Source organism: Mustela nivalis (assembly GCF_964662115.1).
Source record: "Mustela nivalis genome assembly, chromosome: X".
Taxonomy (NCBI): domain Eukaryota; kingdom Metazoa; phylum Chordata; class Mammalia; order Carnivora; family Mustelidae; genus Mustela; species Mustela nivalis.
Window position 1 is genome coordinate 46,214,976 of NC_139040.1, and position 27,220 is coordinate 46,242,195.

Sequence of the window (27,220 nt, forward strand, 5' to 3'; positions counted from 1 at the left end):
TGGAGAGTGGATTTTCTTGGGTTGAGAGCTCCCAGTTTCCTCTTTCCTCCTGGGTCCACTCCCAAGTCTTGTGCTGAGTAGGATTACTTAGAGAAGTTGAAACCCTTATCTTTGCTTGGAGCAGTCAGCTGTCTTGAAATGACAAGTCAAAAAGGCAAGGACAGTACAGCATAATATTTAAGAACATGGACTCCGGAGCCAGCCTGCTGGTGTTTAAATCCCAGCTTGCACTTACTAGCTGTCTGATCTCAGGCAAGTTGCCTAACTGCTCTCAGCCTCAATTTCATCATCTGTGAAATGGGACTAATCACAGGACCTGCTTGAGAAGGTTCTTGTAAAGATTCCAAGTCGGTGGATAGAGTGTTTAGAATGGCACTCAGTACATAGTGAGGATTCAAGCATTAGCTCTGCCTCTCCACTCAACTTGCTTTCTTCTCCCCTGTAATTTTCTACTGGGGACCCCTAGGCAAAGCCGAAGGAGAAATGAACCTGGGTTCCATGAGAGTTAAAAAGAAAGTTCTCATACATTATATGTTAATAAAAAATAAATAAAATAAAATTTACAAAGAAGGGGGGAAAAAAGAAGAAGGTTCTCAGCAGCACGGGAAGGATATCTTTTCTCAAATAAGGACACACTGTAAAGTGTTGCTGCATTTCAAAATGGCCCAGCCTCAAATTTACTTTCAGGCCTGGATCTTAAAGCTTGATTTGGGGTTGTGGCAACTCTTACCTGCTGTCTGCTCACCTCTTAAAAGGGATCTGTTGGGCATCTGCCTTTGGCTTAGGTCATGATTCTGGGGTCTTGGGATCGAGCCCCTCATCTCCCTCTCCCTCTGCTGCTCCCTGCTGCTTATGTTCTCTCTCTCTCTCTCTCTTTCATATTTCTTTTTTAAGGATCTGAGTAGGGCGACTGGGTGGCTCAGTCATTAAGCATCTGCCTTCGGCTCAGGTCATGATCCCAGGGTTGCTGGGATCGGAGCCCCACATTGGGCTCCCTGCTCAGCAGGAAGCTTGCTTCTCCCTCTCCCACTCACCCTGCTTGCGTTCCCTCTCTCCTTGTTTCTTTCTCTGTCAAATAAATAAATAAAAATCTTTTTTTTAAAAAAGGATCTGAATAATACATGAAGCTGAATCTTTTTTTTTTTTTTCCTTCTCCACTAGTTCTACAGAGGGTTGGAGTGATGGTTTACAGGTTGCCTAGATCATGAGCTGAGGGCTTCCCTGAGGAAGGGACAGCCCTGGCTGCCTTTTGCTGGGGAACTGGAGGCTCAGTAAGAAGAGATTTTTGCCTATGAGCGAGCTAGAGGGGCCAGGACCAAACATTCTGCTCTGGCCTGATCCATCTTCCTCAGCGGCCCCCCATGGCCACATTTTCCTTATTTTTACATGAAGCAATGGTTAACATCACATTTGTAAGCCAATCCCCTAAAAGAGCAAAGGACAAGCTCAAGATCTTGAAGCTCCCACCCAGTGCCTCCAATGATACAGCTCACCTGTAGGGGAAAATCCCCCTACACTTGCTTACTTACATGTCCTGCTTATCTGTTGTGATTTGCTGCCCTCTGCTGTCATCTCCGGGTAGAGGAACCATTTCAAACACAGCCAGTTGGTGTAAGAATTGAGAGTTTACTTATCTTGGAAGACTTTGGAGAGTAGCGCAGGAGACCAGATTGCGAAAAGAAGACTTTCACCCCCAGCCCATTGCCCAGGACCTGTCCTCAGTCCCTGCCTAGCTTCGTATGTTCCTCCAGTGCTACTTAAAGCAGAGACTTGCTTAGGGAAACTATTACACAGCTCCACAAAGGGCCCTGGGAATGTCCCAGAATTGGTGAATCTCACCCACCTCAGAGTCCTATACCTAGAACCGCGGGGAACCATCTCTGCCTTTTATCAGACCCCAGTTTCGGCCAACTAGGAGAGTTTTCTCTTGACCTCCATCCGTGCCCTGGCTCAAGTTCACTCGCACATGTCCCTTTGCTCCTGGCGCTGGATCAGCTCCTCGTTGCTCAATAGGTAGTCATCAATAAATGTGAAGATTTCCTCGGGGGTGACAGGTTCCATGTAGCGTTCCCGGTCAATTCCCTGCTTGTCAATCAATACCATGTTGAAGTAGGAGGGAGTGAGGCGCTGAAATTGCCTAGAGAGAGGAGTCCACAAGGTGTAAGTAAGACCTTGTCTGGGCTTCATCCCACCATCATCTACCCATGGAATAATCCATTCTCTACCTGATCTCTTGTCCCCACCCTGTCTCCTACCTCAAGCTCCTTTGTTTTTTCTCTGTTCCGACCCTAGTCTTGCTGTTCCTTTGCATCTAACTCTGCTACACCACCCTTCCTTACCCCAGATGGAGCAACTGTCAGGCTATGCTTCCCTCATAGGCCCCTTTAAGCAGGACTATCACATATACTCTGTGAGCTGCACAGAATAACTCCGGGGAGCACCAGTCATATGTACTATGATGCGCCTAGAGTTTTCTAGAGTTGGGGTGGGCATAACTGGCACAACCATACATGGCAGCCCTGAGATTGGTTAATATTACCTGGTCAGCTCTTCTATTTGGAGATGCAAGTTTGCAGTCTCCTTCCTCTGTGTGTTTCCCAGGCTCTCCCCTACCTGGGACTGAATCTTTCTGTCCACACTGCAATAGCCTGAGAGGCATGTATCATTTATAGAGAACAGCAAGCAATGATAGCTTTATTGGCACTGAGTGTACATGCAGGCATCGGAGGGGTGATAATGGATAGATGATGAGAAAAGTCCATTTCTACCACCTGTCCCCAATAGTCTTCTCTTCACCCAGGGTCCAGAGGTGTGTGATTCAGATTTTAGTGCCTAAAAAGATGCCTTTTGCTCCTTTCAAGACTGAAGACAAAGAGATGAGGCCATGAGACAACAGAATCAGAGGCTTCTCTGAGTCATGTTTGGGTCTGTATCTCAGCCCTGGCTATGATTCAGAGTCACCTGGGGTGCCTTATGAAAGCACCCTTCTGGGTCACCTGGGTGGCTCAGTCATTAATGTCTGCCTTCGGCTCGGGTCATGATCCCAGGGTGCTGGGATTGAGCCCTGCGTCAGGCTCCCTGCTTGGCGGGAAGCCTACTTCTCCCTCTCTCTCTGCCTGCTGCTCCCCCTGCTTGTGTTCCCTCTTTCGCAGTCTCTCTGTGTCAAATAAATAGCGTCTTTTTAAAAAAAAAATAATAAATAAAAGCACAGTCCTGAGGTAGTTTCAGTGGAGCCTGGTCATCAGTGTTTTACACTCTCTCCTCTCCCCATTTGATTTTGATATTCTACCAGATATTCTCTGGTTTTATCTATCGCATCCAAAGAGTTCAAACACAAGACATGCCTCAAGAGGGTAGTGTCTGTTGCTTCTCCCCCAACCCTCCCATTGCCAGTGTCCTGCCCAAGGTTTCTGTCCCTTCCCCTTCCCTGTGGCCTCCAGCCTGGACCTGAGCTCCTCGATGATGTTGGCTGACAGCTGTTGCTCCCGGATGCGCCCCACCTCCTGAGGTGGCCGCCCCACCAGTTCAATGATGGTCACATGGCGCTGGTCCAGTCCACAGGTGGATTGCTGGGAGAGAAGCGAAGGTTTGATGGAATAGGTCCTTAGACTCAAACCCAAGGCTACTTAGCTGATTTTTCCTGGGACCACCCTGAAGCAGTATAGGAAAGGAGGGGCTTCTCCCCCAACCATCATCCCATGGGGTTCAACTGTCTCTTTCCTCTATCATTCCCAATGCATTTGCCCTAACAGTATTTCTTTTGTCCCAGTGAAATGTACCAAACCTGTCACACCATGCGGTGTAGAAAAGCTAAATGTAATTGATACATTGCAGGAACATAATCTCTCCTTGTTGAGTACTGTACTGGCTTTCCCCAACCAACATGGGCTCTTAACAGATGGCTGTGGTGATGTGATTATAATGGCTATTGTTTATTGAACACAAATACCTAATGCTTTGCAGAAATCAGTGAATCCTTACAACACCCCTAACGAGGTGGTATCATTCCTGTTCTGTAGGGGACACAGTAACTTGCCCAAATTTGCATGACAGTAAGATGCTGAGCCAAGACTCAGACTGAGGGCTGATAGTGCCTGCCCAAGTGTATGCTCCTTACCACTAGGCTACATAGCCATGGCCTTCTCTCAGTCTCCAACAGTTCTCCGAAGTAGGGCTGGTGCCCTTTTCATTACCTTTTGTTGCCTTCCTCACACTGGGCAGGACACCCTATAACCCTATCCTGGCTCTTTGTCTTGCAGGGTCACCTTTGAGTCAGTTACCCAGAGCAAGGTTTAAAACAACAGTGAACACTCTGGGGCACCCAACCCCTTATTTAATCTTTGGGCTACTCCTCTAGTCCTGAACCTCAGAATCACTGTCCTTACTGGCTGCTTCCTGTTCCTGCTCTTGCTTTCTGTTCAAGCTGAGGTGTTGTCTTTGTCTGCCCTTTTGTGGGGGTGGGGAGAGATTGCTGGAGGCATTAGGTTGGTTTTGGTATGGACACCCAGGATCATCCCTTTGATAGAGCTGCTGCCATCATGAGCCTCTGAATATTGACTTAACAACTTCTAAGATTTAACCTTTAGAAATCCCTGCCTAAACAGCATCTTCTCTTACCTGGGTGTCTAGACTCTTGTAGCTCCTCAGAGCTGTTTCTCTTGGTCCCAGCCCCTGAGAGCTGTTTCTCTTGGGTCTCTTGGTCCCATTAGTACTCCATGAATTCTCTTCAAGAACCTTTTTATAAGACCCAATGAGCATATCTATTGTGTCTTATCTACTTCTCACTACTGCACAAATGGCTTTGGCTAGGTAACGCTTAGTAATGGAGTGGGCTTAGGGGGTAAGTAAAGGAGCTAAGCCCTAATTAGGAGGTGGGTCTCACCTGCAGCATTGAGATCTGCATTTTATAATATCGGTTGGAGGGATCAGGAGCTGAGATGATGAGGAGTCGCTGTTTCTCATAGAACTGATCCAGAAGGCCAGCAGCAGAGTTGACATTGACATTAATCTTCATAGCTAGGACAAGAGCATATGGTCAGTTCAGAGTACAGCCTTTCCTTCATTCCAGCATAGGTAACAACACCTTGAGGAGTTGCAGTCTTTCAAGTTAACTCTTTTTGGTTGTTTCTGCCTTTCCTCCTCCAAAGTAGCCCTGATCAGTATGTCCACCCTGCTCACCCCTCTGCTTTCACTCACGGGCACAGATGGGTGGTGATCCTGACCACTGGCGGCTGGACTGGCAGACCCGGGAGGGGGTTCCTTGGCGTTCATAACCTCCATCACAGTGATATTCACAGGTGGCACCATAGTTGTCCCCTGCCGAGGTGCAGGTGAGGTAGCCATGCTGTGGTGGTTTTAGAGTTGGGCAGCGTCTCACTGTCAGGAAGGGGTTCACGTTAGGGTCTATGGTATCTCTTTTAGGAACAAAAGGTTAAGAGGGTGCCCATGCTGTGTTTTCTAGATCAGGAGACTGAGGAGGATCAGAATGAATAGCTTCTCTGTGTTTTCAGTGGCCAAGGGTGGGGCCAGAATTTCCCTCCTAAGGAATTAAAGCTGAAATGCACACAAAGGTGTTCATAAAATCTGGAGGTGCAGGGGAGTATACACATTATCATAAAAAAGAATATCCATCTGTAAAAACAAAAGTTTGTTTTCAGACCCTATAGACACCCTGCACAAAGATGACCATCTTATGTAATTAATTTTTAATATCAATAATAAATTGGAAAAGACTTGAATATCCATCAGTGGTAGAAGTGTTAAGCAAGTCAAAATATATTCTTAGAAGTAGGTTAATAGGGGCACCTGAGTGGCTCAGTTGGTTAAGCACCTGCCTTCAGCTCAGGTCATGATCCCGGAGTCCTGGGATCGAGCCCCGCATCTGGCTGCCTGCTTGGCAGGGAGTTTGCTTCTCCCTTGGCCTGCTGCTCCCTGTGCTTGTGCTTTCTGTCTCTCTCACTCTCATTATATCTCAAATAAATAAATAAAATCTTTTTTAAAAAAGAAGTAGGTTAATATGTTCTCATTAAAAATATTTCTGAAGAATTTTTAAAAAGCATGAGAAAACTACCTGTGTTGTAATGAAAGTGAAAAAGGGGATCTAAGATTGGGTGTACAGTATGAGCTCAACTATCTATTTTTTTAAGTTTATGTAGATAAAAGACTGGGAAGAAAATCCCAAAAGATTAATAATAATTGCCTCTGGATGATGGGGCAATAGATTCTTTCCCCCTTGTATATTTATTTCCAAAATATTCAATGATGAGCACTCAGCAGAGGTCAAAGACTGAGAATGAAGGCTCATTAGATTTGATGATTAGAAGACTAAGAAAAGAAATAAATACAGAGTATCCTCATGAATTTTATCGAGATTTAGAATGAGACAGTCTTACGGGGCAATCAGGGTTTCTGAAGTGTGTATACACATGTAATGCAGCTTCCTGAATGAACCTGTATAAATGAACTTGTTTTTTTCCCTCTCCCAATATCAAAGAGTCATCTGTTTCAGGCACAGAGGGGAAAGAGTTGTGGTGGGCATGGAGAGGGTCAGGGTGGAGCAGGAATAATGAACAATGTAGAGATGGAAGACTTCTTTCTGACCTTGTACTTTCACAATGAACTTGCAGCTGGCTCGGTTATAGGCTCGATCGTAGGCAGTATATCGAATCACATGTTCTCCTTCGGGAAAGTGAGAGCCAGGCTCAGGGCCCCGAAGTGTCACCCTGCATGGGACCAGGTAAGAGAGCCATTGAGAAAACAGACTCTTAGAACTGGGGTCTGGGGCACATCATCACGGTGGCATCAGCCTGTGAAGTGCAGTGTGGGCAGCCCAAGAAACCACTGGGAGGTGTAAGGGGAATCCGTTCCTCACCTGGTGATGGTACCATCAGCAGAATCTTTCACCAAGGGTGGATCCCAATATACCCGAGCTGTCAGTTTCTCTGGCTCTGCCATCTTCTCCCGTGAGTGGGGACAACGGATCTTGGGCGGATCTAGGTCTATCAGCATCAGAAATCAAGTGCTAACTCGTGGGCCCCCTACCTTCCCTGGAGGGAACCCATAGAAGCAATACCTCCCCACTGGGTAGGTAAGAGACACACCGCGGTTCAAGACGCTCAGTGCAACTGGGAGAGGAAGCCCAGCACCAGGGGAAGTGACCGCTTTGTTGAGCTTGTGCCCAGCGTGCCACCCTCACAGCAAGCAGCAATGCCTCTGTGGTGAGAATTCCCCATCACCTGTGGCTATAATGCCAGGGTGGCTCTTTGCCGCAGGACACATGGAAGCGACCACCATTTACCTACACATACGGGATCGCCTCCACTCCATCGCCCATCTTCCATGCAGATTCGGCTGCGATCACCTTCCAAGTGGTAGCCACTGGCACAGCTGTAGTCACAGCGGGAGTCAAGAAGCACCCCATTCGTGCAGGTATAAGTGCCACTAGTGATGAATGGCAGCACGTGGCATCTCATCTCTAAGGGAGAACCAAGTGGCAAGCTCAGTGGCCTGTGGGACTACCTGGAGGTGATGCCTGGGCATCTAGCACAGGCATAAACATATCAGAGGCAGCAGAAAGTATAAAAAACCCTACCCCAAACTGTCCTTACATTCTTGTGCACAGCTGCCTTTTAATTTTCATATAAAACACAGCAATACTCTTGGAGGTCGGGGGTATCTTGAAGAAGTGAATTACTTGTTAAAGTGCATGAACTTTGGAATCCACCCAGGTTTGGATCCCAGCTCCACCTCTTACTAGCTCTGTGACTCAAGCAAATTACCTTATCTCTCTCTGTGCCTCAGTTCTTTCACCAGTAAAATACAGATATTCCACAGGATTATTGTGCAGGTTAAAAGAGACAATGCATATAAACCTCTGGATTCATTTAAGGCCTCAGTAGCTGTTTTCCGAACTAGTTCCTCAAATCCTAGATGCTCTTTAGCAAATGCCAAGCTCCCCTTTGAGTATAATTTTGCGGTTACAAGAGCACCCCTCAGCTGAGGCTCACTTTTTTTTTTTAAAGATTTTATTTATTTGACAGAGATCACAAGTAGGCAGAGAGGCAGGTAGAGAAGGGAGGAGGAGCAGGCTCACCGCTGAGAAGAGATGAGGCTCACTTTCATGTGGAAGCAGGTTCATCTTACATCTGGGTGAGAATACAGGTCACACCAGTGCCTGGAGGGCCAGACTTGGTGGTATTTGATTAAAGAGGAATCCTTGGGCTTTAGACACCACCTGTGCTAAAAGTGTAGACTGACTCTGAATTGCTTGTGAGCCTGACTATGAGTTTGCCTTAGTTTAGTTTGAGATACCTAATACTTGAGAGAAGTAGGCAAGTTACACTTTAGGTTATCTAAGTTCTAACTCTGCATATGTTCGGTTATTGGAGCTTTGAATAAAAATTCTATGTAATCTATGTTCGTTTGGCTTCTTGGCCAAACAAGAATTGAAGATGAGTGCCTTTTATGTTTTCTAATAACCTCTATTTAAAGACCTATGGAAGAATGACTTTCTTGAAATCAGGGCAAAGGACAAAGGTTTGTTTTTTCGGATAAATTTGTATTCCTAGTATTATATGACAGTGAAAATGACACAAGGTGTTTGCCCTTTTCTCTCTAATGGGGAAGGACAAAGCCAGATTCAGGGTTCAAACATAGTAATTAACTCATTCCAAGCACCTGGAAACATGGGTGTCTCCATTCTTTTAACTAATTTTATGTTCACTTATAGGCATATCGTTTTAATTTTGTAAGCCCAACTCAAGTTCATTTTGGAAATGAATGGGTATATGTCCAAAGCCAAATTACTTACAATCACCTAAAGGTGTGTGATGGCTTCTTTCTTTCTGGCTATCAAGCCTCCCCATTTTTCCACAGCATCTTCTCTGACCAATGCCATCTCTCTCTAAATGCTCACTGCCATACATCCACTTACACTGCATTCATGCGCACACATTTGTGTTTCTACCCCATTTGTCGATAAGCAGTCTGGGAGTAACCAAGGAACTGAGCAAGCTCTTGAAGAGACCAATGCAGGGTCCTCCACCCGTGGTGGTTCTACAAATGGTATTCAGCGATGGACATACGGATAGACAAAGTTCAGTGGCTAAACGTGGGTACATTGTGGAGCTTGAATAAGAGGTAGGGATTTGGGAGCTGAGGGGGACATGATTTAGACTGTGTGTATTAGTATTTCCACATTCTAGCCTTAGGGATTCTTCTTGACTTTCAGAAGAAAATGAAGGATAGCTGATGTCTCATACCTTCACTGCCAAGGCCTTCTAAGGCCTTAGGGAAGAAAGTGTAACAGTTCACCTCGAGTAAGAAAGAGTCCGAGACCACACACATCCTTGAGAGCTCCAGAGAAAGGCCCAGGTTTACTCTAGGCCCTAGTCCTAAACTTTATATGTACTCCTGGACCCTCTGCGTCAGAAGGGCTGGTTTTTACTTAACTGTCCATATTGCTTGGGCAATAACCACAGGGAGAGAAAATGAACTAGAATGTTAAGATGGGGAAAGGGCCTGCAGGGCACCTGTGGAAAATTCTCAGTTTGCATTCTACAGAGGGCATAGTGACATTTCCAAGAACATATACCCTCAAGTGGCTGACTGGCTGGCTGACCTCCCCCGCATACACATGTCCGTACGTGCACACACAGCACTTACGCCTGCAGTAGGCAGTTCCAGACCAACGGCGGCTTGGCAGGCATTGCACCGACCTTCGTCCGATCAGTCGAAAGCCCCGGTCGCAGGAGAGCTCACAACGAGTTCCCAGGCTGCTGTGATAATTTCCTCCCCTTGGAGAGTAGCATGTGGCTTCTCCATCCTGGATATTCAATGTATAACACCACCGGGGGACTGTAGCAATAGAAAAAAAGTAAGACTGAGGTCCAGTCATCAAGGCAGTATGGTATTGGTGAAAAGATAGACACATCGATCAGTGGAACAGGATAGAAAGCCAGGAAATAGATCCAATAGGTCTGTTTGTCAAAATGATTTTTGACAAAGGCGCAAAAGCAACTCAATGGAGGAAAGCCAGCCTTTTGGACAAATGGCGCTGGAGTAATTGAACTTCTATAGGCAAACAAAATGAAACAAAACTTCGGCCTAAGTCTTATAACTTATACAAAAGTTAACTCAAAGTGGATCATGGACTTAATTGTAAAAAATAAAATTATAAAACTTTGAGAAAAAAAACATAGGAGAAAATGTCTGGAATCTAGAACTAGGCAAAGACATCTTAGACATGACACCAAGAACTCAATTCATAGAAGAAAAATCCACAAAATTTAACCTTGTCAAAACTAAAAACTTGTGTTCTGTCAAAAGCACTGTAATAGACAGGAAAAAACACAAACTGGGAGAAAATATTTGCATTATTTGAGATAACTGACATAGGACTAGTAGCTAGATTATAAAAAGAACTCTCAAAACTCAACAGTAAAAAATCCAGTTAGAACAAGGGTAGAAAACATGAACAGACATGTCACTGAAGAGGATATACTGATAAGCAAATAAGTACATGAAAAGATATACAGCATCATTAGTCCGTAGAGAAATGCAAATTAAAACCACCACAAGACACCATTATACACCCATTAGGATGTCTAAATTAAAAAAAAAATACATCAAGTGTTGGTGGAGATGGAGAGAAACTGGAACTCCCACACGCTGCAAGGGCAAATACAAAATGATACTGCGACTTTGGAAAATATTTTGGTATTTTCTTATAAAGATGAATACACACTTGCTGTGTACCTCTACAAGTCCACGTTATGTATTTAGTCAGGTGAAATGAAAACCTGAGGGGGCACCTGGGTGGCTCAGTCAGTTACACGTCTGCCTTTGGCTCAGGTCATGATCCCGGGGTCCTGGAATCAAGCCCCACATCGGGCTCTCTGCTCAGTGGAGAGCCTGCTTCTCCCTCTCCTTCTGCTGCTCCCCCTGCTCGTGCTCTCTCTCTCTCACTCTCACTCAAATAAAGAAATAAGATCTTAAAAAAAAACCTGTGTTCATACAAAATGCTGTTTTCAAATGTTTAAAATATCTCAGTTCATCCTTAACAAAAGCTGGAAACAACTCAGATGTCTTGTTGCCGAATGGTTAAACGGACTGGTTTATCTGTAAAAGAAGGAAGGTCTGACGCACAGGACTACAAAGATGACTTGCCAAGGCAGGTTGCGAAGCAAAAGAAGCTGGGTTCAAAAGTCTGCATACAAAAAAAAAAAAAAAAAAAAAAAAAAAAAAGTCTGCGTACCGTAAGATTCCATTTATATGACATTCTGGCTTAGGCAAAAATACAGGGACAGATCAGTGGTTGCCAGAGATCAGGAGAGAAGGTTGCGGATAACTTCGAAGGGGTAGCCCTGGGCAAGTTTTTGAGCTGATGGAACCATGGTGGTGGTTACCTGACTATATGCATTCTTTGAAATTCATAGAACTGTACCCCAAAAAGAATGAATTTTACGGTATGTAAATTTAAAATGACTAAAAAAACAAAACAAAACAAAACACAAATATATAAATTAGAGAGAGGAAGGGAATGTGATACCAAAGAAGGCTGCTTAGGAATGAAAGTGAGATCCCAGTTCGGTACTGAGCACGAAAGATAAAAGAAGCCCTTAAATTATAAAGACATTAGAAAGATGCCTCATTGGTTACACAAAATAAATGACTCTTCAGTGGGTTCACATTTTTAAAAAGGTTTTATTTATTTATTTTGCCAGAGAGAAATAGAGAGAGTGGAGAGAGAGAGCGAGCCCAAGCAGGAGAAGCAGCAGGCAGAGGGTGAAGCAGGCTCCATGCTGAGCAGGGATGGAACCTGATGCAGGACTCCATTCCAACATCCTGGGATCATGACCGGAGCCTAAGGCAGCTGCTTAAGCAACTGAGCCACCCTAGTGCCCCCAGTGGGTTCAGATTTTAAAGGAGCACATCTAAACAGGCAGACGGCCACATGCCTAGGGAGGCATACATTAGGATTACACAGATCTTTTAGCCTGGGGTTGGGAAGGCTAAAGCCCTGGAAGAGCTCATTTGGTTCCCGAATCCTGGGACAAAAAAAGAGGGGAAGGGCATTAAACAAAAGCACATCGGGAGTTAAAGGAACAGAGACAGGCCAGGAACATCTGCCTGAGAGCAGCTGGTGAATGAAGACAGATGACAGTGTGGAAAAACTATCCTCAACAACAACACGCTTGTGGCTTCCAGTGCTAGTTTTGAGCCCAGGCCTGTGATACACGACTGCCATCTGGGGACCCCGTCTCCAAATTACAGCAAGTATCTTCAGCACTATAATTCCAGAGCTGTTGATTATGTCACCACACAACTACTCCACATGGGAGGCCGGGACCCCAACAATCACTCCCGTTCTCTTGCTCGCCTGTATTCTGCCAAGGAAAATACACACCAGATTGCAATGAATGGAACCAGCAAGCTCAATAAAGGGAACTACAAAGTTCAGGATAAACGCTGAGATGGTAAAAGAGGGCCTCCTTATTGCAAGTAAGTTCACATTTGCTGGCCCAGAGGATTCTTAGCATAAAGAAAACACATGGGAGGGCTGGAAAAGAGCAAAAACATGACCCCAATTTTGTTTTCACCCAGTTTTATTAAGGGTGCAATCGACAAATAAAATGATATATATATATTAAGGTATATGACATGCTGTTTTAATATACATATACATTGTGAAATGATCCCTGCAATCAAGTTGATGAACACATCCATAATTTCAGTTACCATTTTTTTTCATAGTGACCACCCTGAAGATGCAGTCTCCTAGCAAATTTCAAGTACACAACACAGTATTATTATTCACTATGGTCACAGTGTTGTACATTAGACCCTGAAGGAGGAAGGCAACCTCTGGGAACCATAGCCTGGTGAGGCCGATGGGGCTGACAGCAGCGGGTTCTAGTATATATTTTTTTAAAGATTTTATTTATTTATTTGACAGACAGAGATCACAAGTAGACAGAGAAGCAGGCAGAGAGAGAGGAAGGGAAGCAGGCTTCCTGCTGAGCAGAGAGCCCGATGCGGGGCTTGATCCCAGGACCCTGGGATCATGACCTGGGCCGAAGGCAGAGGCTTAACCCACTGAGCCACCCAGGCGCCCCGGGTTCTAGAATATTTAAACATAGGCTTCTGAGCAGTTAGAAAGAAAAGTGGTTATCTCCAGGTGCCCTGAAGAGCAAGTAATTCCAGACGGACCTCATTTCCTTTTTGGATAGAGTCACCAGACTGGTAGAGCAAGGTAAATGGTGGGCACACGACATGGAAGTGAGGCACGTGACAGTGCCTTTCAGGCTGCTGATGTGGATTAAATGTAAGACATACATATAGGAGACATGACAGTATGGTTGTGGAAATTTACAATCAGTTCAACAACTGTACCCAAAGAATGCTGATGGGAAACTAAAACTAAGGATGAGGCTAAAAATTGCATGGCAAAAATGTCCGGTAGGAAACGTGTTAGCCATTACTGAGTAGCTACCATGTGCTGGGCACAATGCACACATATTTTTTTTTATTTTCACATCCATCATTTCATACAATTTGCAACAGCCCTGTGAGTTAGATAGGTGTTCATCCCTGTTTTGCAGATGGGGAAGTAACTTGTTGGAGTCCCTCGGCAAGTATCAGGCAGAGCTGGGATTCGAACCCAAGCTTTGTCTGGCTCTAAAGCCTATCTTTTTTTTCTAATCACAATATCTGCCGCTACAGTGCATTAGGCTGCTATTTGGAAGTATATATTTATGTTTTTGAATAGATAATATAGTCACATGATTTGAAACACAAAAAGTATAAAAACTTACATAGTGAAAAGTCTCCCTCCCAACCCTGCTCCCAAGTCTACTCCCACTTAGTCCCCCCATAAAAAACCACTGTTGTTTCTTTATGCATATAAAGCATATATTGTTCTAGATTCTTTTTACCCCCCCTTAAATTTTGGGGAAAAAAAGTTATTTATTTGAGAGAGTGAGTGAGCGAGGGCATGAGCAGGAGTAGGGGCAGAAGGAGAGGGAGAAACAGACTCTCCGCTGAGCAGGGAGCCCAAGGGAGAGCTCAGTCCCAGGACTCTGGGATCATGAACTGAGCTGAAGGCAGACGCTTAACCGACTGAGCCGCCTAGGAGTCCCTACCCCCTTCCTTTTAACACATAGAGTAGTGCGTTACGCTACTGTTCCCACCAATGCTTTTAAAAATAAACTTAACAATGTGTTTCAGAGACCATTCCATATCACGACATAGCATGCATACAATTTATTTAAATGGAATAACATTAATAAAATACACAGCACAACAGCTGGCACACAATATGTGTTGGTCCAGGGTGAAATTGCTGGCAGGTAGAGGAGCTGGGACTTGAAACTCAGACCCATGTCCTCTTCTCTGTGCAGCTGTCTGCCTATCTCTTTTTGGGGATTAGAAGAAAACAAAGTGCTGACAACAGAGGTGAAAAAGCCTCATCTGTGATTATCTTGAGATTACCCAGGCAGAGTTACCACTTTGTCTAGGGCTGAAGCAATATACTGGAAAAGCGGTGCCCCTGGAGAATGGGCAGTAACCTTCAGACAAGGGTTTCTGACTCCACACTAAGAGGCGGGATAAGGGAATGAAAGAAAGTTCAGGATTAGCCAAAGTGGCACCAAACTACATGGTCAGCTGGCTCTAAAATCATGATCTGGTTTTTACTAGTTAACTCTGCTCCTTTTTGTAATCTTCATTTTTTTAAAATGATGGGTTATGTTATGATGAAAGAGATGGGATGAGCGCAGTTTTGGAGTCCGACAGACCCACCTGGGTCTCGATTCCCACTCTGCCACCTCTGAGCTCTGCTGCACTCTAAATTTACCTTCTCTGAGCTAAGTTTCCTGTTCTGTAAAATAGGGATACTAAACCGGTTTCCTAAGGCTGTTCTAAGAACCATATGAAATTGCCTGTGTAAAATATATCTAGCCCTGGGAATATTTCCTAAATCAGTGTCTGGGTGTGAGCTGCCTGCTCATTTTGCTTCAAGCAACAAGACGTTGCTGCCAGATTTTTTTTTTTTTTAACAGAAAGTCCCACTCACTACAATTGCAGAGCCAGTGTGAAAACGCAAAGACCTTACAAGTGAGGCTGGGATCTTGGGTTGTATTTTCCCAGCCATGCCCAAGCTGCTCAATAGTGATAACCTCACTCAGTTTTATGTCCTGAGATTAAGTTCCAGAAAAAGCCATGAGACACTTGACCCCAAGGCCAAAGGCCACCATGTCACTTACATTTTTCTAAGGAGCTTTATGACATTTAAAAATAACCAATGATGCAGGTTAATATTAATCTTAGGGCTGCCAGACCCCTGTTTGTTGCTTTTCCCCTTCAACTACAATCTGGGTTCTGTTCCCAGGATGCCAATCAGTTAGCAAACATTTCTCGAGCACTATTTTTTACATAGCTCTACAGGGGTATCACACATGGCTTCTTTTGTTAACAGGTAATTATTTTGTTGAGGGTAACAAAAGAGCAAACCCAAGGGGCAGCACGTAATGAATGCCAAATGAGTGGTCCGCACAATAAATATTTATTTCAGAGGAAGTACATAGTAGGTACTCAGAAGATATTTATTGAATAAATGAGTGCAAGGAAATGAGGGAATGGATGAGGGAAAGCTCAGTGTGGGCTAAAGCCATCAGGGACCAGAGTAGAGTTCTACTAATCTGGCTGAAGCATAGGTTTCATGTGGGGAAAAAGGGTAATGAATTCCCAGTCTGGGCAGCTAGACTGAGGCCAAATTCTGTTAGAAATAGTACCAGTGGGTACCACAAGCTAAGTGGATTAAGGGGGAAAAAAAAGTGGTCATAGCAGGCCACTAGGTTTGGGGAAGGGAAAAACATGAATCTGAGAATCCAGTTAGGAGGCAATTGTCATTATCCCTGTGTGAGGTAATAAAAGTTTTAATCCCATGGAGTAATAAAGAAATGATAGTTCTTGGTGAATGGTGAGAAGTGATGAGGAAAAGAGACTATTAAAAATGCCATTGATGGAGAAAGGGGAAACCTCTTACAGTGTTTGTGGGAATGCAAACTGGCAGAGCCACTCTGGAAAACAGTATGGAGGTTCCTCAAAAAATTAAAAATAGAACTATCCTGTGATCCAGCAGGTGCATACTAGGTATTTGCCCAAAGGATATAAAAATACTAATTTAAAGGGACACATGTACCTTGATGTTTATAGCTGCATTATTTACAATAGCCAAATTATGGAAAGAGCCCAAATGTCCATCAGCTGACAAGTGGATAAAGAAGTTGTGGTGTGTATTTACAATGGAATAGTATTCAGCCATCAAAAAAGAATGAAATCTTGCCGTTTGCAACAATGTGGGTGGAGCTAGAGTGTATTATGCTACGGGAAATAACTCATTCAGAGAAAGACAAATACCACACGATTGCACTCATATGTGGAATTTAAGAAATGAAACAAATAATTTTGGGGGGGAAAGAAAGAGGCACAACAAAAAAAACCTCTTAACTATAGAGAACAAAATGAGAGTTGCCAGAGAGGAGGTGGGCGGGGGGGGGGGTTCAGTTAAATGGGTGATGGGTGGTATGAGGGGCACTTGCTGTGGGACACCTGGATGGTATAGTCAGTTAAGTGTGACTCTTGGTTTCAGCTCAGGTCATCATCTCACGGTTGAGGGATCTAGCCCTTCATCCGGTTCCGTGCTCACTATGGATCTGCTTGAGATTCTCTGTCCCTCTCCCTCTGTCCTTTCCACTTGCATGCATGCTCTCTTTAAAATAATAAATAAATTTTTAAAAAGAAAAAAAAAGAAGGGCACTTGTGATGAGCACTGAGTGTTGTATATTAGTGAGGAGTCACTGAATTCTACTCTTGGATCTGATATTACACAATATGTTAAATAACTGGAATTTATTTTATTTTATTTTTTGAGAGAGAGAGAGAGAGCACGAGTCGGGGGCAGGTAGGGGCAGAGTGACAGGGAGAGAGAGAATCTTAAGCAGGCTCCATGCCCAGTGTGGAGCCCAATGTGGGGCTTAAACTCATGACCCTGAGATCATGACCTGAGCTGAAATCAAGAGTTGGATGCTTAGAGGCACTAGATGGCTCAGTCAGTCAAACATCTGCCTTCGGCTCAGGTTATGATCCCAGGTCCTGGGATGGAGTTCTGCATTGGGCTTCCTGCTCAGTGGAGAGGCTGCTTCTCCCTCTTCCTCTGCCTGCTGCTCTGCCTACTTGTGCTATCTCTCCATCAAATAAATAAATAAAATCTTTAAATAAATTAAAAAAATAAAAAGAGGGGCGCCTGGGTGGCTCAGTGGGTTAAGCCGCTGCCTTCGGCTCAGGTCATGATCTCAGGGTCCTGGGATCGAGTCCCGCATCAGGCTCTCTGCTCGGCAGGGAGCCTGCTTCCCTCTCTCTCTCTCTCTCTGCCTGCCTCTCCGTCTACTTGTGATCTCTCTCTGTCAAATAAATAAATAAAATCTTAAACAAAAAATAAAAAGAGAGGCTTAACTGACTGAGCTACCCAGACACCCCAACTAACTGGAATTTAAATAAAAACTTGAAACAAACAAAAATGCCATTGAGTCTTTTTTTTTTTTTTAAGAACAATGGAATTATTATTCAAAGCAGGAAGGTCAGTGGTTGAGCCTTTTTCAGGGAAGATGAAAGAATTTAGTTTTAGATAACTTTAGATGGAAGTTTCCAGTAGCCGTTGAAGATCTTATCTGGGTACTCAGGAGACATGTCAGGGTTGTATAAAGTTCAGATCCATGCCTCATTGTCTCTTGTCACCTCTAGAGAGCCTATCTCCTTTCTTGGCTTGAGCTATGACCAGAAGAGTGAAATGGCATGGAGCCCAAGTATGTGGGGGTGGGGGATGGTAAGAAGAGAGGGTTTTGCTCATTGCTGCCAAGAGACTAGAGAGATTGAAGTTTCAGAAAGGGCCATATGATCTAGGCATTGGAAAGAATTGTGATCTTCAAGGAATGTTGTTTCTGCATGGTATTTGTGGGTGAGTGGGAAACAGACCTCACAGAGTTTAGGAGTTAGTGGAAGCAAAGGCAACAAAGCAGTGGGTGTGGACCATTTGGCAGCAAGAAGATAGGCAGAAGGTAGCTAGAAAGAAGCATAGAGAAACCCAAAGCTCTGATCATTTCTTGAGAAACTAGCTCCAAGTAGTTTTCCTACCATTTACTTTCTTCTTGCCAAGTATAATGTTTGAAATACACTCAGTTTTTCTCTGCAATATTTGACACAGTAGATACCTCATTCTTTTCCCTTTCCTTAAAACTCTCTTCTCATGTGGCTTCTGTAATATGATAACTTCTACCTGGATCTCCTTCTACAGGGCTGACTTCTAACTATCTCTTTTTCCCTTGTTGGTTTCTCTTCTCCTACTCACATCTGTAAATGTCCTCTGAGGCTCTGACTTTTGGCCCTCTGGTCTCGCAGACAGCTCATCCATCTAAGTTCCATCTTCCTACTTCCCACTGCTTATAGGGTACCTTCCCCAAACTAATTTTCCTTTCTAACTTTGTCTTTCTGAGAGGGGTCTTACAGTTCTCCCAGGTATTCAGAATAGATGCTTTCAGGTATCTGTTTGTTTCTTAGCCTCTTGGTACATCACATCTGAATCAAATCTTGTTATCTCTTTCTTTGAAACATCTCTGGGGTTCATCCTTACTCTCCATTTCTTAGCCACTACCCTCAATCATCTCTGACCAATGTTACAATTACTGATTCATGTAATGAAGAGTCTCCCTGACCCAGGATCTCCCCTTCTTGAACCCCTACTTCTGTACACAATAACAAGGTTGATATTCTGAAATTATCATTACCATGCCACCCCCTGTGCAAAGACATATGACAGCTCCTTATAACTCCAAGTACAACAGCTAAACTCTTCTGCCTGGCTTGCATAGCATAGAAACAAAGAATCTTAGAAATGGAAGAGATACTAGATATCACCTGGTCTAACTTGCTTTCTAATGTAGGAGTCTCTCCCTATTCAGCATTCTTCACAGATAGTTCTCCTGCCTGACCTAAGAGAGGTCCTTAGATCATGGAGCCTTTCCTAATTTTGTCTTACTTTTTATACTCAACTTTATTTTCCCCTACTTCCTCCACATCCCATCTCCTTCAGTCAGACTGGTTTCTTCTTAGCTCCTTCCTCTGTTTTGTTCTTACCTCTCTATCTGTGGCCAACTGCTTCACTGAATGCCTTCCCCTCCTTTCTCTAGTTCTCAAAATTCACACACCATTCAAGGCCTAACTTAAACATCATCTTTCATGATTCTTCCCCTGACTTCTTTTTCTTAATTCTTATTGCATTTACTGCTGCCACATAGTTTCACACTTACTTGCCCTACATGTGCTAATTTTATTGCCCTCTCACCCATCCCCCACTCCCACCCAGCCCCCAGAAAAAGGTAAGCTCCTTGAGGAGGACAAAACCTTACCTTAGATGTTGAATCATCCACAGGCTTACCCTGCACAGGATTAGGCATACAGTAGGTATTCAGTCAATACTTAATGATTAATAATAGATGGGTAACCTTAGTGCTAAAAAGTTAAGGTCATACAGCAAGTCAGTAACCAAGTTCATGATTGGAAATCACAGCCACTGATTCCCTGAGCAGCAGTTTTGTTTGGTACATGTGAGCAAAGCTGGGTGAGGGTGCTTCAGGGAGGGTCTAGGCCTGAGAAATAGGGAGGTTTACCTCGGTAGTCTAGGGCAGGGGCCCGTGGGACCTCTTCAGCATATACTTCATTGTAGCTTTCATCTGGGTAGTAGCCTGAACCTAGAAGGAGGAAGAAAATACCAAGATGACACACTAAAATCTTGCTCAAGTCCTTCCCAACCTTTCCCCCTATCCAACTTGGTTCCTTCCTGAGGACATGGCACTCCATGAGGGAGTCAGCAGCTGGATATTTAGTGGGGAAAATTTTGCCTTGTAAGGCAGCAGAACTATTGTACATAAATCTCAACATCCCAGGTGCATAGAAGGAGAGCTCATGTTCGGGGGGTGGGGAGTGACTTACAGGTAGCACAAGAAACTTCCATTCAAAAGAAAAAAAATGAACTTCTTGACTATCCATCAGTCTTACCAGTGGAGACTATAACAGACCAATTTCTTTGATGCAACACACAGGGTCTTGGTGAGATACTGATGACCAAACTCTGAAGATGGCCTGTTGTTCCAGGTACGAGGAGAAAAATAATCTGAGTAAGAGTCTTCCCACTAGTGACAGGCCTGCTCATATTCCTCAGAGAGAAACAATTCCTCAATCTCCCACTAGCCCATAGAGCACCACCTTTTTGCCATTTGGTTGTCATTGCCAGGGGTAGCATGACAAACAGAAGGAGGGTTCAAAAGGCAAGAGGGAATGAGTGTAGTTTCTTGTCTCCAGCAGTTTGTCCTAGTTTGGAGCAAAAAGAAAGCAGAGTCCTTTGGAGAAATGTCCTGTTCCTCTAATCAGCAGAAGCTTTAGCAGGGAGCTGCTGAGCTAGGAGAACATTCCCAATCCAGCCCCATTCTGTTAAGTGGCCCAGTCCCTGGTGGAGGCAGGTCTGCGGCTGTCTGGGAGACTAAACAGTGTGTTCCACCAGACGGCAGGAAATCAGTCATGAATACAAACTAATTGGAATACAACTTAGTCCTTCCCAGAATGAAGTTTCCGGAAGCTTTCTTTCCAGCCTCTCTGAGCCCTTTCGCATGCCCAGGAATACAGCAGCCAGCCATGCCGGAGTCAGAAAGCAATTCCTCATTTCCAGGAGAGGGTATGCTTTCAGGATAGGGCTGGGTTTTAGTGCTGGAGTCCTTTGGCCCCTGTAAACACTCAGACCACAAGCTTGTCTGCCTCTAGAGGAGGAGGCACGGGTGCGGGGCGGGCAGGGGGGGGGTGCTGCGCGAAAGGGTGGAGCAGAGGGCTAGATGATGACGCTCCTCCATTTGCACAAGCCCAGACTGGGGGATAGAGGGTGCAGGGAAACCATTCCAACCTGATGAACAAGGGAATGAATCAAACTGAAAGTTTGCCTTATGAAATCATGTCTTCATTGGTTTGCCCTCATTCCAGAGGAAAGAGTTCATTTTTTTTCTTTCCCTTTATTATTATTATTTTTTTCTGTTTTCCCAGTTCGTTTTTTTTCTTGGCTTTCCTTTGTTTCTCCTTAGGCCTCCTTTCCCTTGCTCTCTCTCTTCCCACATGGGAGGGTTCTTTGTGAGGCAATGAATCCTTGTCAGCTGTTTCAGTTTAGTATTCGCCTCAGAGCCTTACAGCTTCTGTAAACAGGAGACCAGATGTGTGGGATTCCCTAAAGGATTAGGCCCAGCACTCTTGTTCCCCAGTTTGCTTGTGAAGGAATGCCCAGCAGGGAGGAAGCATCTGTTTACAGAAGAGCAAACAAGAGTGTTAGAAGCCTATGGCTTGAGAGCAGTAGCAGCAACAACAGCAGGAGCAACACCACTGCTCACATCACTGGGCACTTCCTTACTCAGCACATCCTTGTACTCTGTGTTCAGTCCATTACATATGTTATTGTATTATGTCACCCTAACATTTCAGTTACGTAGACATTCCTATTGTTCTCTGATATACAGATGAAGAAACAGGCTTGGAGAAGTTAAGGGAGCAGCCCAAGTTCTCCCAGCTAGAAAGAGTAGAGTGGGCCTTCTGGCCAAGGCCAGGGTGGTTTGATCCCCTGATACCGAACTCAGATACTCCACTAAAGATGGCAGTAAGAGAACACGTTACACAATATCCAGCAGAGGAAAAAAAAAAAAGCCCCAAAATCTTTCTTGCAATCCATCCTTTTTGCTCTATGTGTGGGATCAAAGGCCACAAAGCCATTTGGATCATTCCAGAATTACAGGGGATGTGGGCAAGCTGAGGGGAAGATTCAGTCAGATAATTACAGTCTCCAGCAGGGTGCAGAGGTAGCTAGACCAGGGCCAACTTTGCATTGTGATGGGAATGGGCTTAGGCCCCCTTACCACTTGAAGCCTTTCCATTTCCCTCTCTTTGCCTTGTCTTGGGGTATTTTATTTTGCCAGTGTTAAGATACTGAGATGAGAGATAAGAAAATAGAGGGACACACTCCCGACATTGTTCTATCTGCTTAACCCTTTTCAGCACTGGGGAAGAAAGGTTTGGGCAGCATTCCTCAGTTCCTTTCCATCAATCAGAGATTACTGTGTGGTCTTTTACTGGGTCTTTCCAAATTCCATAGTACTGTCAGAACCTCTAAGTACTGCCCTTCACAAAGATATGGTGGGAAACGTAACCAATAGTTGGAAACTATTTTAAGATTCACACTGATGCTTGGCTTACAGCCACGAATATAGTCTTACTTCCTGAACTGCACAGATATGCCAATCCACACTTTATAACCCACTATTCACTTCATTAATATTCTTAACCTTTCCCAACCCCTGCTGATTATGCCTGGATCCTTTTTCTGAATAACCCTGAATCCATACTTGGCTGCTTTCCTTGTGTCATTCCTATTGGAGGACAAAACTCTAGGTTTTAAATAAACAACATTGAATGAACATAGAGTGGTCAATAGATAGCTGTTGAATGAATGAATGAACAAATGAGTACAGCAAGCTTCGACAGCCGAGCTAGCAATGTAGGGGAGGATTATCAAAAAGTTTCTGAATTTCTCTCATCATGAAGCCTCCTAAGAACAGAAGAAGGCCAAGTGAGTAGGTTTGTAGGGCTGTCAGAGACCTCACCAACCTGGGCTCCTCAGAAGGAGCCTCACGATTGTTGTGGAAGAGGAGAGTGCCCGCTTTGCAAACAGCCCTTTGAAAGTCTCAAATAAGTCTAAGTTTTTTGTTTGTTTGTTTGTTTTAAACTGCTCTGTCCCCAAGACTCCAATAGCTCAGGCCTCCACTCTGGAAAAGGTAAAGGTCCTTGTACTCCATGAGTTTTCTTACAGGTGTCCCAAATTGGGCTTCTAGCCATCTAATCTCCACTCCCTAGTCCTCTGGTCTTTGGCTGATTTCCATCTTACATACTTGAACTGAAGCTAGGGGGAGATTGGCGAGGACAGCTGCACGTATTATCTCCTGGAGACTTGGGGGGTCCTTTAACCCCAAACAGTGTGTACTCTGCCAAGGGCTTGACTTGAATTTCTTCATCTCAATGTCAGCCCTTGTGCTTCACCCCCTACAAAGCCCAGTTAAGCCAAAGAGGGGAAGAAGTTCGCATATTTGTTTGAAAGTTTGATGCAGCTGTTCCAGACAAACAGAGCTGCTGCCAAAAGCCTCCACCAGGAGCTAAGGGCATGTGGAAAATTTCAGCTGCAGAGACTGTGGATGTGATTGAAGAAGTTTGTTATTTACTCATCTCTGGATATTTTCCTTACTCTGTTGGTTGAGTCTGATTCCTTCCCCTACTCCTCCCAGCCCCCATGAGGGCAGACACTGTAGGCCACAGAATATTCTTAGCACTTGGAATGCCATTTGGGCCCCAACAAAAACCTCTGTCTGCCACCTCATTATCCTTCCTTCACTTCTCCCCCTCCCCCTTTCCCTCTCCTCACTGAGTCTGTTCTCTTCAGCTCCCTATGTTTTTAGGGGCAAAGGATGACACATTCAGGAATCTAGAAAACTCTATACCTTCTGAAGTAAGGAATAAGCCAGAACAATAAATGATACAAGATGGGATTGGGAGGGAGACAAACCATAAGTGACTCTTAATCTCACAAAACAAACTGAGGGTTGCTGGGGGGAGGGGGGTTGGGAGAAGGGGGGTGGGATTATGGACATTGGGGAGGGTATGTGCTTTGGTGAGTGCTGTGAAGTGTGTAAACCTGGCGATTCACATACCTGTACCCTGGGGGCTAAAAATATATTATATGTTTATAAAAAATAAAAAATTAAAAAAAAATCTTGTTCTATAAGTGAGGTCTGGGGGAGAGAGAGGGAGGGAGAGACTGAGGTGGGGAGGGAAGGAGGGAGGGAGAAAGGAAGCTGAGTGCAGAAGCAGGTGAGATAATGGCCTCAAAAACCATGTTGTCCAACCCTCTCATGTTTGTGCCAATGCAGCCTGTTTTCAAGTATCTCTTGTTTGCCTCAAAATCCTCCCTTGTTAGCCAGTTGCAGTGATTAACCTTCTTTGTTGTTGCAAACAATAATTCTTCATTTAATTTAAGTGTCTCTTATTGCAGTCTAACTCTCCCTTTTCTAAGACTTAGTCTAGTTCCTGCCTTCCTTGGAAGTAATGGGCAACAGGTCCTAAAACTTACCTGCGTACCATGTTGATGTCACTGCTGGAGTGAGGAAGAGCAGGAGAGATAGAGCTCCTCTTTGGGTTAGTTGACCAGCCATCTTTGAAAGGAGTTGGGATGAGGGGAGGTTAGGGAGATAAGAAATGGGTATATGTGGCCAGAAACACCAAGGAAAAGGAAAATATCTTTCAGAAATCAGCCATCAGTGAACTTCCAAAAGTGAGAAGTAGCAGAAATGCAGGATCTGTGAGGAAGAAGAGAAAATTTTAAATTATTGAATGCTTGTTACATTGTCCCCCTTGTAAGGATCTTCCGTCTTGAACAATAACAAGACTCTATTTGTCATTTCTGACCCCTTTTCCTCCCAAGAAGGGGATGACATAAAACAATCAATTCTCAATTAATCCTAGTGAGATCAGATGCAAATGTTCCATTGTCCAAGTTATAAAGAGGGACATGGAGGAATCAAGATCAGGAAAGGGCCAACATAAAGTCATATAGAACCAAGAGGGAAATCCTGTGATCGAAAAGCTACCAGTTGGTTTCATCCATTTAACTAGTATTTCCTACCCACTAATCTGGGAAAGCATTAGTTTGTATGGACTAAGAGCTTGAAATCTGGAGTGACACAGATCTGTATATGTATCCAATTCTGGCCATATTAGTTATGGGGTCTTGAAAACTTAACTTCTCTGAGCCTCAATTTCCTCATCTATAAAATGGGAATAATAATAGTATCTATCTTACAGAAGAGATTATTGCCTGGCACATAGGGAAGCAATAAATATATATTAGATATTATTATACCCAACTTTGTATTAGGACTAGAGGTTTCCTTTCTCTATCTCTCAAGTATTAACTATGGCCTGGCTTTTTTTTTTTTTTTTGACTTTGGGTTTTGAGACTTAGTGGCTTTTGGCTTTCCAGTCCAGCCTAACCTTCTAGTTTTACTCTGCCGAGCCAGCAGGAAGTCAGTGAGGTTGGGAAGAACCTACTGAGGTACGTGAGGAGAGGGTGAGTAAGCTCCAGTTGCCCTCTCACTTCCTGTCCTGTCCTCACTCTAATTGGATGAGTTTTGTGGTTCCCAGTAAGCAAATACTTCATATAAGACAGTATTAAGCTTTCTGCCTATTAGTATAAACTGGCCACTGAACTTCTCAGCAAGCACTCATTCGCCCACACGCTCTCAATGAAATGTCATGCTTAGGGGAGGAGTCAGTTCCAGAAAAGGAGAAACAAAAAGATGGCAGATTCTGGCCAGAGTCCTAAAGGGACAAGAGAAGTCCAAGAAAGGCAGAAATTCATTTTCCAATTCATTGCTGCTTGGCTTCAGATTTTGTCCAGAGACTGGCAAGGAAGCAGGATAGAAAAAAAAAAAAATTGAGAACAAGCTAGGGAGGCAAGGAAAATGGAAAGGTGTGGGAAGGAAGCTAGAAAGAAAAGAAAATTTTCCAGGGTTGAAGGCAAGAGATAAACGCAGAGAGAGGGAACAAAAGCATAAGAAAAGTGAGATAAAGGAGCGATTCAGGAAAATGAACAACTAGGTAAACTAATTACCAGCCCCTCTCACAGATGCATCCTCAATCCAATTCCTTGGTTCTGGAGCAGGGGCTATCCTTTTGAGACCCACTGCTCTGCATCTGTGAAGGTTTCCCTGTCTTCCTCCTCCCTGGATCTGAGACTGAGACTGAAAACCAGACTCTAGGAGTCACCACCCCCACCCCCACTGCTGCGGGGCTGGGAAGGTAGTGGGGACTTGTATCTGCAGCCAGGTCATAGCTCAGATGGCAAGCAGCATATGATCCAATTTCATAAAAGAACCCTCCCCCCACCAGCCATGTTGCTCATGTCCTGGGTCTCATTACCCCCCATAGTTGTGAAATGAGGTAGTATATAGTATGAAGGATTAAGCAGCAGATCTTACCTGTTTTATATGTTTTGTGCTCTCTTTCTTTCTCCTTTTTCTCCTTCCTCTCTGCTCCTCACATCAGTCGGAAAAACTTCTATTTTAACATTCCTAGAACGAGTGGCTCTTGGTCTGTCCGGGCCTCCGGGATTCTGTTAACACTGCCCAGATGTGAGGACATCCGCATCTGCCAAAAATTTCCTTAAAGCTATATTATCCCCAAAGCTATAAGCTATTCCTCCCTCGGAGAAGGGTTGTAGAGAGGTAGGGGAGCAAGAACACAAAGCTTAGAGGCACACAGTCCTTCTGCCACAAAACAGGGGGAAAGTGTGAATGGTGCTGGCCCAGGGCCCGCGAGTATAGTGATGACTAACAGAGGCTGGCTGAAGGGCCTCCAGAGATGGGGTGGTACTGAAGAAACCTTCTTCTTATGACTCAGCATGACATCAGGATTGAATGAAAAGGAATTTCGAAAAATCCAAGGAGCGGGGCAGATTGTAGCTGACTTTGACATTCCCCAGAGATTTCCCCAGTAACTCCTCAGCACTTCTCAACTCGGAGTTGCCTCGCCATCCATATACACAGGGTCAAACACACTTGGAGACCCTCTCATGGATGATCTAACGTCTATGGACTTCAGTTTTTGATAAGATTATGTTGTTTACCAAAATTTCCATGCACTTTTTGACTGAAGGCTCAAGACTGATTTCCTGTAATAAGAGCACAGGAAAAGCATGCTTAGAAAGACCTTAGTGGGAGGCTGTTTAAGCAAACCTCGATGATCTGTGCATGTCAAGGTTGTAGCTGTTGCTGAGCTGTTTACCAGGGACCTTTGATTGAGAGATATGCTTCACTAAGCAAGCTTTCTTTTTCAGTATCTGGTAATGAGAGTACTCTAACGTAGTGCAGACCAGCTTCCTACATTCTCCCTCCTCTGAGTGGACATTGTCTTTGAAAAATCAGTGATTGTGGAAGAATTTTGTTTAGCTGTTGTAGAAAGGGTTTCTTCCCTGTGTGTACAAGCAAACTGGTAACCTTCTCAGATGTAAAGGGAAGACCCGTGTTTCTGA

At 44.3% G+C, this 27,220-nt stretch overlaps 1 protein-coding gene across 1 annotated transcript; it reads right to left on the reverse strand.

Annotated features, from left to right (window-relative positions):
• Positions 1 to 1,606: 1,606 nt before the first annotated feature.
• Positions 1,607 to 26,514, reverse strand: SRPX2 (sushi repeat containing protein X-linked 2). The gene is made up of 11 exons (XM_082716883.1): positions 26,169 to 26,514; positions 24,263 to 24,488; positions 19,725 to 19,805; positions 9,664 to 9,855; positions 7,298 to 7,474; positions 6,872 to 6,998; positions 6,601 to 6,722; positions 5,197 to 5,376; positions 4,883 to 5,016; positions 3,448 to 3,569; positions 1,607 to 2,137 (listed from the first exon to the last, which is right to left on the reverse strand). The coding sequence occupies exons 2-11, from the start codon at positions 24,342 to 24,344 to the stop codon at positions 1,957 to 1,959; spliced, it is 1,398 nt and encodes a 465-aa protein (XP_082573009.1). The 5' UTR covers positions 24,345 to 24,488; positions 26,169 to 26,514; the 3' UTR covers positions 1,607 to 1,956.
• Positions 26,515 to 27,220: the final 706 nt, after the last annotated feature.

What these genes read in the sequence shown, in the direction of transcription:
- SRPX2 (XM_082716883.1), bottom strand. Translation starts at nt 24,344, where the DNA reads ATGGCTGGTCAACTAACCCAAAGAGGAGCTCTATCTCTCCTGCTCTTC. An exon ending in ATCACCACCCATCTGTGCCC is followed by an intron (nt 5,017 to 5,196) that starts GTGAGTGAAAGC and finishes CTCTTGTCCTAG; the next exon opens with CTATGAAGATTAATGTCAAT. An exon ending in TGCAGATCTCAATGCTGCAG is followed by an intron (nt 3,570 to 4,882) that starts GTGAGACCCACC and finishes CTTCTCTCCCAG; the next exon opens with CAATCCACCTGTGGACTGGA.